The sequence below is a fragment of the Lathamus discolor genome, chromosome 6 (genome assembly GCF_037157495.1).
Source record: "Lathamus discolor isolate bLatDis1 chromosome 6, bLatDis1.hap1, whole genome shotgun sequence".
In the NCBI taxonomy this organism is placed as follows: Eukaryota; Metazoa; Chordata; class Aves; order Psittaciformes; family Psittacidae; genus Lathamus; species Lathamus discolor.
Window position 1 is genome coordinate 37,172,213 of NC_088889.1, and position 11,462 is coordinate 37,183,674.

Genomic DNA, 11,462 nt, shown 5'->3' on the forward strand with positions numbered 1-11,462 from the left:
ACCTCTAGGCACATACAGGTATCCAATCAATAGAACTGCCTGCTACTGCCTCCTCTCCTTCCTCTAAGCTCAGAAAAATCAAGCTTATTTTTTGGGATTCTTTCACAAATGGCCTAAGGTACCATCACATCCATGCTGCCAAATATTATCCGGTGCAGATATCACAACTGATTCCAAAGGAGCTACATCAGACATGACCTACATTATTGCACTGTATTATCCTGCCTTCGGGGTTTGCTGGCTGAGATTTGCTATTGCTGAGCTGCAAATTATGAGACATCTTAGCATGCACAACTACAGCATGTATATTTAAAAAAATACATGACAACACAGTCTGTGAAAACTTTTCTTTCAATCAATTCCCACCTACTGCACTAGTCTTGAGCAGGTGGGCAGGATACCTGGCAAGGCATAGCTACTAGTTTACTACAGCTCCACTAGAGTGAATCCTGGCACAGTATTTTTCTCTAGGCCTATGGACAGTACAAATATGACTCAGATTTCTCCTTTGTGAGGCATGTACAGAATTTCTTTTCATCAACATAAAAATGGGAAAACCCCTTACAAGAGAGAATTCCCTTACAATTTCTTTAATGCATGTATTTGAGGAAGACTACAAAAGCACTCTCCACAATCTTCTGCAATACTGATTCCGAGAGGCACCAGAAAACGGAAAGGTCTTGTCACAAATCAGCAAGACATCCACTTTACTTTCAAGTTTCTTTTTTTTAAGAACCTGAAAGAGACAACAGGAGTGATCAAAGCATCAAAATACCCAGTCACCTAGACAGCATGACTTTTTGAAAATGTTGTCACACGGAAAGAACACACCATAAACAATCCAGAGTCCTTAATGTTCTCAGACAAAGTCATTCTTAGTTCTCTATATAGACTGCCTCTGAAAAAAGCCCTTCAGACTGGAGGGAGTGACATAGTTAAGTGTCTAGATAAACTGAAATTAAATAATTGTCTGTAGAACGACTTCTGTAACTATGGATCTCTACTAGTCAGTAGATAATACCTTACACAGACAGTAGCATTAGCTGTATCTCGAGGCAAGCAGGCTAGGAACGATACAAACCTACTCAGAAGAATAAATGCTTTGTGATTTTGTTCTTGGTTTGGGATTGCTGAGGTTCTTTTATGTTCAAATTCAAGGTAGATAAAAATTTCTGAGAGATTAGCCAAGCTGACATCCTCATCCCCCGGTACATTTATCTAATTTCTCTAAATAAAAAAAGAGAAGGAAAGGGGATGGGAGAAGGACTTGTTTCACCACAGGCCATTTATGCTCCTTTTCCTTTCAACTTTTTTTTTTTAATAGTCAGTTATCTGATTTTACCGGAAAGAAAGAAAAAACAAAGAATAGTTTATGCTTGTAAACTAAAGATACACATATTTACTAATATGCAACTAGTCTTGCTGAATTAGTCCTGGTGAATGAATATCTTCCTTGTGCTATTATAAAAAGAAATTACTGCAGTCTTTAATAACAATGTTTAATCTGTCAGCCACTGAGAAAATCCAAACCACTTGCCTTGTACACTTGTGAGCCATTAATAAACATGGCTTTGGAACAAAACAAACACTTCCAGTGCAAGCCTTGTGACTTTCACTCATTCAAATTGTACAGACCAGAATCAAAAGTATACTCATCAAAACACATCATTTCACTTGGGTCCTAAGACACTCATGACACTGACCAAAGACTGCAATGAATACAGGATGCTAGTTCAAATGCAATAAACCCCAAAAGCAAGACTCTGCTATAACAAAGGACAGCAACAGCCTAAAAATACCACCCCACCAGCCTAAGTTTCCTCTCCTCTCCCCAACTCCTTTCATCTAATTGCAACTGATAATGGTCCAATACTGGGGCCTGTTGTGCTTTTCCATCCTCACCAGGAAGATGTTTGCTTGCAGAATACTGCAAATGACTGTCTTTACTGCAAGAATGGGAACATGCCACCAGAGCACATCCAAGCTGATAGAGTCCCAGGAAATACATGAAGTTAGCATGTAGTTTAAGGTCACCCCGTAGCAGTAAACACCCATTCTGTCAAGACCCCACCAGGCTATTCCAGTCCCACAACTGGCTCTGAAGACAAGTGATTCACGGCATGTCACTTTGCAAGTCCTGGACTCAGAAAATGCTCAAGTAAAAGCTTGAGACAGGAAATAGGAGGCACAAAAATAACTTGACCAATAGCTACTATATATTGGGATAAGGGGGATCTGCAAGGTTACCATCCGCTTTATCAGATCCTGTTAGAGATGCTTCTAGCTCTGCCCATGACTGTGGAGCATTGTTCTTTATTGCCTCTATGAAAAGCTGTGTTTGATGCTTCAGTCGGTCCAGCTCGGTCTGAGTCACCTGGTTCTGATGAATGAGCTCCTTGGTTTTTAAAGTGATCTCCAGCAATCCTGACCTGCGCAGGACAACAAGTGTGTTCTGAAAGCGTCTGCATTTGCTTTGCTGTTGCAAGAGCAGCTCAGGGGTAGTGCAAATCTCCTCTGGTATCAATGGGGGGCTCCACACTGCAGACTGCATTGTAGTCTGTGCTGCACTCTCACTCTCAGGAGAGGTGCACTTTGTTGCCTGCAGAGTCCCAAAAGGCAAAAGGGGAGTCAAACCCGACAGTTTCTGAGTGTCAGTAGAAACACGATGAAAACCAGGAAGAGCTGACAGTTTTCCACTTGTCACTAGAGTTGAAGAACTCTGCTGGTTAGACTCCTGAGGGGTCTTAAAGCTAACTGGTAGGTGGGCAAAAGGACTAGTAGGCAAGCCTGTGCTTCTTGGTAAGGGAGAACTCTCCATCTTGGGTGTTTCTGTGCAGAGTCGTTTAGGGCAACTGGTTTCCTGACATTCTTCTAGATCAAAGGAGCGATCTCTCTTGCAGGGCTGTGGTGCTATTTTGGGGAAAGAATTCAGGATGGGCAGGTAATTAGTGGAGTCATTTCTCTTTTTCCCAACAGGGTGAGAGTTTATGGGAGGTGGGATTGATGGACGAAGAAAGACTAGCTGTGGCTGAGCTGGAATCACTTCAAAGGATGGCTGCACAGTCCAAGACTGCAGCTGTGATGAACTCCCCTGAGAAGCATAAACAGGATAAAAAACAGAAGTCTTACAACAAAATTGTAGAAAAGGATCAAAAAAACTTAAATGAAACAGGTAGACTGTGCCATTTCTCCATATTTGATATACACTGTCCCATTAATACATTCTGAACAGTTTTCCATCAAACTCATCCTTCTCTTTCTCTGACAACAGAGCATAGCACTAGAATCAAAGCTGTCATCCATAATTCTTTTACTGTGGAACAGCAGATACATTTAAAAACAATTCAATCTGAATTTATACATGCTTTCCTAAACGAAGATTACAGTACATGCTTATATTGTACAATGCTTATGTAAAAGTTCAACCTAGACTTGGGCTCAAACAAGTGCACAGAAAAGTTGAAAAAGAATTAAGCATTGTGGTTATATTTTTAAAGAGTCAAAGAAAGACCGTACAGACATTTTAGGAACAATTCAGACTCCCTCTTTGTTGAAAGGCAGCACTCTAATCTTGTCAATTCTATTCTTATAGTAAGCTTTTGAAATCATTATTCAATAAAGACGACAGCTGTTCAGTAAGTTTTGCAATCTTAAGTACAAACCAGTTTCAATACATTTAAAACCATGAAGAAGAAAAAAACCCCAGCTGAATATCAACCAATGTAAGGAAAAAAGCCTTTTGTAACCCTCGAGCAGTTTAACTACATAGCACTAGTGATATAGTGCACACTAGAGAATCTTAAAAGCATTATATTTTAAGAAAAATACCCAAGTTTTCACTCTCTCCCACAAGCCATACTCTGCAATATAAGAGAATAGATCAATTTCTACAAGACACCATCTCTTCCTCTTTCAATACATTACCATGGATCTTCATGATATCTCCTGGCCAAAAAGCATACCTGCTTTTCTCCAAACATACACAAGGGTCTAATAAGAGATACCATTTCTTTCTGAAGCAAAATTTCACTTCTTCATACATTTAAGTCATTGCCACCACAATATAATATACTGCCACCTGCTTTTCCAGTTCCTTATGACTCGGAATGCTAGCGCAGGCCTTCTGAATGCACAGCTTTTAGTACAAATACATTTTACCGGGTTTCGAACTATACTGAGCCACCTGAAATGCACCTCCTTTCCCCTAGTCTCATAAAATTTAAACTGGCAAATGCTACCATTTCTCTCAGTAAAGGACTTGAACTTGTCACAAGCAGCTATTATGGAGATGAGATTCAATTACCTATTCTGACACAGAATTTCTTTGGTTCAGTCAGCAAGACTCTTACAGAATAGGGGTACAAAACACTACCTGTAAAAATAAATATTACCTCCTCACAGAAGACAGGACAAACACGTTCAAAAGAAAAGTATCTGGAGATGTTAGAAGTATATAAATACTGTGGCTATACAAACCCAGAACTGAACATGCAGTCTTACGAAGCAAGGTTTTGGGATCAGAATTAATCATTTACTGCACAACTGTGCAGTATCTAGCACAGCAGAGCCCTAAAAGCATTGAAGTCAGAAGAGCTGTGGTAGCTGTTTATCTTGTTCCGTTTTCTCCTATGTCTATTATCTACTTCCTTCTTTGCACTCATGCTGCATTCTGCTCTGGCTCTCCTACCCAAAATCTCATTTTTAGTAGAGAAGGCCATGCTTATTTTATTAATTCTGCAAAGTGTTAGGTCTGGGTGGCTTTGGGGTGTTGTGGGAGTTTTGGGGGGGGGGGGGGGGCGGTTAATGAAATCTAACATCCTGCACATATCAGTGTAACTTGTCTAAAATGCCTTCACAAGAGTTACAGAAACCTTGCCACAAGCTCCGCTGCGTTCCAGGGAATTAATCCCTGCTTCCCTGCTTGATTTTTTTATTTTTTTAGTAACATTGTTAGCTGTTTACACTCTGAAATTGGGACAGCAGGTAACCACCACTGCACAGGATCACAGTGGTTCTAAGGCAGAAGGATGATGCTGACTGAAACTGATAAATAGAAGTAACTGGATGCTGGCTTTTTTGGTTTTGGGGGTTTTTTGGCGTTTTTTTGGTCCAGCAAGTCCAACTCAGGGCTGTGTCGAAAAGCCCATTTTAACGAGATAACCAGCATGATCATTGGAGGTCACTAGGCATAAAGGAAAGAGGCAGAAAGACACTCCATTGTTATTATTTTGACCTGGACTTACTGCTTTTGTTTATTGCAGCAAACATTTTTCAGTTCAACATTATTGTCCTTAACCATATGTAATTAGACTCAGAAGTTATGATGCACTATCAAAAGAACTGAGTCTGGTAATTTTACCCACCTCCAACTCTTACTCCCAAATTTCCTTTTTGATACACTACCAGGTTTTTTAATATTAATATATTCTTTAATATACATATATATATATAATATAAATATAAAAGCTACTTTGTATCAGCTACTTGCCCTAACTGTCTGCAACACAACCTGGAGTTTAACATCAGACTACCACTGCAATCAGTGTTTTTGAGCTATGGGCCAAAGGCTATCAATAAGGCTTTGGTGAAGCTTGTCTACTCCCTGCTATATGAAAACTTCAGTATTTGTTTACACAGTATTTTGTCCACACATATAGGAACATGACTATAAAATTGTTTCTCGTCAAAATAAAGCACAATGCTCATAGATCAGAACCACAGAATGGTTAAGGCTGGAAAGGACCTTAAAGATCACCTAGTTCCAACCTCTGCCATGGGCAGTGACACCTCACAATAGACAGTGTCACCCAAGGCTCTGTACAAACTGGCCTTGAACACTGCCAGGGATGGAGCATTTACCACTTCTTTGGGCAACCTGTTCCAGTGCTTCACCACCCTCACAGTAAAGAACTTCCTTAGATCTAACCTCAATCTTCCCTGTTTAAGTTTGAACCCATTACCCCTTGTCCTACTGCTACAGTCCCTGATGAAGAGTCCTTCTCTGGCACCCTTGTAGATGCCCTTCAGATACTGGAAGGCTGCTATGAGGTTTCCACGCAGCCTTCTCTTTCCCAGGCTGAACAGCTCCAACTTTCTCAGCCTCTCTTGTCTCCCCCACAAATGCATAATCTGCCAAACACTAAGAGAAAACTGTATTTATGTTAGCATTGTCACACTATATTTGAATTTTATAGGTTTTGCTTGTTGTCATAGATTCGGTAGAAAAGGAATCAGGATATATATTAGTTTTTCCTCTTCTCGCTGTATTCTGACGTATTCTAATTAAAAAAAGCTGAAGAACTTTCCCTCAGCTCAGAAAATGTGTACACAGCAAGAGGTCTAATAACACGGCAATACTTTGAACTTGGAGCTCTCCTATCCTCTGTTACAATGTAAACGTTACCAGCCTCAGTGATGTGCTGGAGGGCAACAGGTAACAAGATAATGGAATTCATAAATAGGGAATGTAATTGCTGCAGTGCAAGCTATCACATGCAGCTAAGAGAAATAACCGATAAAGTAAAAATACCACACCTTCAGATACAAATTTAATGTTTTCATTTGTAAACATCCTGGATTAGCACTTCCCACTGTACATAAAGCACATTTAGGATGTAAGAACTAAGAAGCAAAACCTATCATCCTATTTTTTCATCTTTACTGAATGAAAATGAAAATACCAGCTTTCAAAGGAAAAACACTTTTTTTGTTTACTCTTTGGTGCTATTAACATAACATTCTTAAAGATCTATTTTTTGTGGGATCCCTTTAAGACAAAAAGGTTTAATAGACGTAGCAGAGCTTCTCCATTTCACTTTTTCCATCTTAGTGATTCTAACTGTCACAATAGAACTTTTCAAGTCATCAGTTACTGCCTGGACTCCAACAACTTTGTAAAATCTTTGAGAAAGGAAAAATAGTACAATAAAGAACATGCAATATTTTTCAGGAGATTATTTCTTCCCTACCTGCTTAACTAACACATTTTTCATTACAACCATAGGAGAAAGTGCAGGAAAGGAGTTGCCTGCGGCCATTGGGCATTGCCAAGGCCCATCCTCCACATTCCAACATGATGCATTCAGTATGTCCTCCGAGTCAGTCTGCTCCATAGCACTCAGGCACTCCGAACTTCCATCTGCCAGATGTAGAATTCAGCTGTTAGTTGTTTCACGTGCACCATGCTTGCTACCAACTTTCAGTTCCACTATTTTGCTTTCTTTCAACCAAGACACAAACAACAACAAAGTTCAGTTCTAGAACACCAATGAAATTAGACCTGCTGTGACAGCTGTCAAATAGCCTTTAACAAAAGGCTTCATATATCAGGCCAGTCCTCATGCAGATACTGTCTCCCCCCAAAAAAATTATTACTTTTTGTTCTTTCATATTTAATTTCCAAACGACTGCACACTATCATGAAGATTGCTCTAAAACATGGTGCAGCAAAGAACTATGGGCTCCAGCACTACACAGTCAGTCTGTGTTGCAGACATTTTGTGTCTTGAAATCTTCCATCTCTCACAAAAGCTCTTTTTGTTGTTTGTTTTTTTTTAATTTTGTTTAGTTTGTGGTTTTCTTCCTTTAAAAGCCATCTCTTCACAGTTTTATTGAGCATTAAAACGGCACATTGTGTCTACATTTTACTGATGTTATAAAAGTTACTCTCATCAAATCATAAGAGAGATTAGGCAGCATAATCCAACAGTTCATTCATCACTGCAAAGAAAAAAAGGTAATTTTGCCATCCCCACTTCTAGACTCCTAAGTCTAAGAGTCTTCCATTCATTTCTTTACTAGGCACATTTTAAATTCCCATGCCATTCAAATTCACAGAAAGAACTTTATAACTACACAAAGCTCTACTCCAGAGGAGTTTGAGTGTATGATGATTGCAGATACAATGTGTTTTATACAGAAAGGCCCTCTCAGTTAATGAAGCATAAATGACAAGGGGCTAAGAGACAGATTTGTCAAATGTGACTAATAAAAGCAAAGTCTGAGCAAGATAACACACAAAAGTAATGCAGTGATTTTCTAAACCTGAATATCCAGAGTCCTTGTCAGATTCAGCTGCCGCCATGCTTAAGTGCTGGTTCAAGCTCTTCATTGCCATCACTTTGCCCAGTAGTTCCTTGAGGGTCTCAACAGGTGACTATTTTGTCTCCATGCTTCCATAGTGCCGCAGGCAGTTTTTAACACCTTTTTCATTGAAGAACTACAAAACAGTTAAGAACAAAAAGGGCCTTTCTCTAAATCCAAGGAAAGTTCCATCAGCATAAGACAACAAAGGCATCCATAGTTGTCCTTATAGAAATCTGGTTATCAAAGGCTTCCTGTATCTGTTAAACAATCTGCAGAATTCCATTAAACTCCCACCTTCGCATTTGCTGTTTCTCACACATTTAGGTTAGCAATGCTTGCCAATGAAAAAACAGTTTATTCCCTGCAAACCTCTCTAAACTATGCATGTTTAATAACGCATTACAGAGTAGAAAAGATGGGCAACAATTCTGTGTATCAGCTAACACTTTACATTGTAGAATCATCCGGACTGAAGTTTTTCATCTCCCTTAGGCTGATTTTTTAAGTTTTGCGAAAGTTTCCATGACCTGATCTTTCATGGATTTCCGCACCAACTACAAGAGAACATGGTATAACTGTTAAGCCCTTTAGGGTAGGTTAAAAATTGCCAAAAAAACTAAGGCATAGGAAGGAATTAAATAAAGCAGAAATATACTAGATATTTAAAAAATCTTTATTTTTTCCTACTGCTGTGAATGCCATTGATGAATCAAAGGTATTTTAGAAGTACTGAAGACATGGATGCACCTCTCACATTCAGCTCCTTTCTTCAGTGGTTGAGCAAGTCAGAGTACAGTACAGGTCAGTCAATCTTACTGAAGTATCTGAAGCGGAATCATGTAATACTTACACTTACTGTGTAAAGTACATGACAGATTCATCTGGAGAGCAAAACGATCAAGTAATTTCTAACTCCATTATAAATTCTACCAGACAAGGTAATAATTCCTTAATGTACACACAAAACTTGGGAAATAGGAAGGCAGCTTCTTAATCTACCAAAGATGTAATGCTGAAGTTCAACAACATGGGTAATCAAGATAAAGTAGCAGCTAGAAAGCATATGGTTGTTATCTGTAATTAAATCGATGCCCCTCTAAATCAAGTGGTATAGTTACTTATCTCTTTTTTACACTGCCAGTGAGCTAATTGGAGACTTTCAGGACAGAAATATCTCAAATTATCCAAAGAACGAAATGTAGATATAAAATTACTGTACCAGACATGTTTCTCCACCCTAAAACAAAGCAAAACAAACTAAAGGCCAAAGGCTATTTATAAACAACTTTTTTTTTCTTTTTTTTTTTCCCAAGAATTTAAAGTTACTCAGGCAATTTTTATCTCCAAAAATTTAGCTATCTCAGAGACTGCATCCCAGAACATGTCAGCTGTGCTGGGTGAAGCCCATACAACAAACAGACAAACTTGCAAAGCTGTGGCTTTGTTAATACAGTCTGTTTCACTCTCAAGAGTAAAGTAAGTCATCACAAAAAAGAAAGCAAGTGATCAGAGAACATACTGGGGCTAAAGAAATCCATACTGCTAAAAGCACAACACATACAATACCTGCAGTGTACTCCTACAGGTAAATGCCCTCTTCTTCCCATACCCAGAATGAGAACACTGGAAAGCTGAAACTAAAAGCTATGAAAACACACAGTTACATTGTGGCCTTCCATACTACAAACTGGCCACATTATTCGGATGCTTCCTGACCCCAGGCAGAGTCTAGTAAGACAGAGCACAGGATCTGCTTCTATTAAAGAAGGTAGCTGGCCAACTGACAAATGACAGAATGAAGTGCTGAAATAATTTTTAATATGTGTAGAAATTATTTTCCTATAAATAACCCTTTGAAGTTCTGTCTCATGTTAGAGCTGTATATTTAAATTGCAGCTATGGTAACCCAGTAGTCTGCACCAGTCAGACCAGCAGTGCATTAACGGTTGTATCCAGTGCGAGCTACTACAAATGACATTGCAGCAGGCATTCTGGAATAACCTACACTGAAAGGCAAGTTTCTTCCTAAGGTCCTGACAACTGGTTGTTATTCTGCTCCAAGAACTCAAGCCTTGGCACCTCTAGTAATGAATTCTATACATTAGATGTAGTGCTGAGCTTGTAAGACAACTGTCTATGTTACTACAAGAAAGAGAGGATAATGGTGGGTGGAAGGGTATTTCCTCAGTAGCTACTTGCATCATTTTTACTTTCCATCTTCAGTCATACCTGCTAACAGGTATGGAGCAAACGTAACTACATAAGAGCAAACTAAATGCTATCTCTGGAACGGAAGATGAAACTTAAGGTAAGGTTTAAGTCCTGATCCATGCTTTTGTTACTTAGACCTTTCCAAAATGTTATTGTTTAATAAAGTGGTATATATTGATGCTAATCTCCAAAAGCCTTAGAACTAAAACCAGAAGAAGGGCTAGAAATAAGTAGGATAAGAACACACCATCTGCTAGGGAATCTTTGGGAAGGGGCTGGCACATCGTCTTCTCTTCCCTTATGGAAAATAAACCAAAACAGCAACACACCACAACCGAAAGCAAACAAACCAGAAGGGCCACTCTCTCCAGACGCGGGCGTCGGATCGCTCCCGCTCAGCTGCTCGCCCGGCAGGCAGGACCGGCAGGAAGCACCGGGGGCCATCCCCGACGCCCGGGACCCTCCTTCCCGCCGCAGCTGCAGAGGCTGACCCTACCCGACCGCCCTCCCGGCGCTTCGCCCGTACGCGAGGCCCGGCCGGCGGGACGCTCTCGCACTGGAGCTGGCGGGAAGACAGGCCTCGGCGCAGGCGGGCCGGGACACCAGCTTTGGGGGCCGGGACACCAGCTTTGGGGGCCGGGACACCAGCTTTGGGGGCCGAGCCCCCGCCCCGCCACACAGCGAGGCGAACTGGGCGGCGGGCCCCACAGGAACCACGAACCCCTCAGCACCACCTCCCCCCGCACCAACCCACCCCTCACCTGCGTGTCGACCGACGCACCGCTACCACCGCCAGCCGCGCATGCGCAGCACCCCACCATGGCGCACAAACCTCCCCAGCGCCCAGCCACCGCCACCCCGGAAGGGGAAGGCTGGTTGCTACGGTCCCCTCGGTGCGCATGCGCACAGGGCTAGGCCTGTGTGTCTGAGGTAATCGGGCTGTGTAGTCAAGAGGCAGAGGTTGGGGTAGTGTTGGTCTGTCTAGATACTGCGCAAGAGGATACAGTCCATCGCTACATAGAAGTTCAGTCTTTTGTAGAGCATCTCTCCAAGAATGAGAGGTGACAGCAAAAACATAAGATGCTGATAGCCTCTTACAAAATGAGGAAAGCAGCACCAAGGAGGTCGAGAAGCTTTAAACTTGTCTCAAAGGGAGAAAACCTGTC

General features: G+C 41.0%; 1 protein-coding gene across 5 annotated transcripts; it reads right to left on the minus strand.

Moving 5' to 3' along the window:
• Positions 1 to 643: 643 nt before the first annotated feature.
• Positions 644 to 11,174, minus strand: CIPC (CLOCK interacting pacemaker). 5 transcript variants are annotated; one of them, XM_065686022.1, is made up of 5 exons: positions 11,058 to 11,139; positions 8,044 to 8,218; positions 6,969 to 7,138; positions 2,248 to 3,091; positions 644 to 736 (listed from the first exon to the last, which is right to left on the minus strand). In XM_065686022.1, exons 2-5 carry the CDS (start codon positions 8,114 to 8,116, stop codon positions 729 to 731), a joined length of 1,095 nt encoding a protein of 364 aa, XP_065542094.1. In that variant the 5' UTR covers positions 8,117 to 8,218; positions 11,058 to 11,139; the 3' UTR covers positions 644 to 728. The 5 variants fall into 5 exon arrangements, with proteins under 5 accessions (XP_065542094.1, XP_065542092.1, XP_065542091.1 ...); XM_065686020.1 differs by adding an exon at positions 9,652 to 9,722 and having other exon boundaries at positions 650 to 3,091; positions 11,058 to 11,081; XM_065686019.1 differs by having other exon boundaries at positions 650 to 3,091.
• Between the last annotated feature and the right edge of the window lie 288 nt (positions 11,175 to 11,462).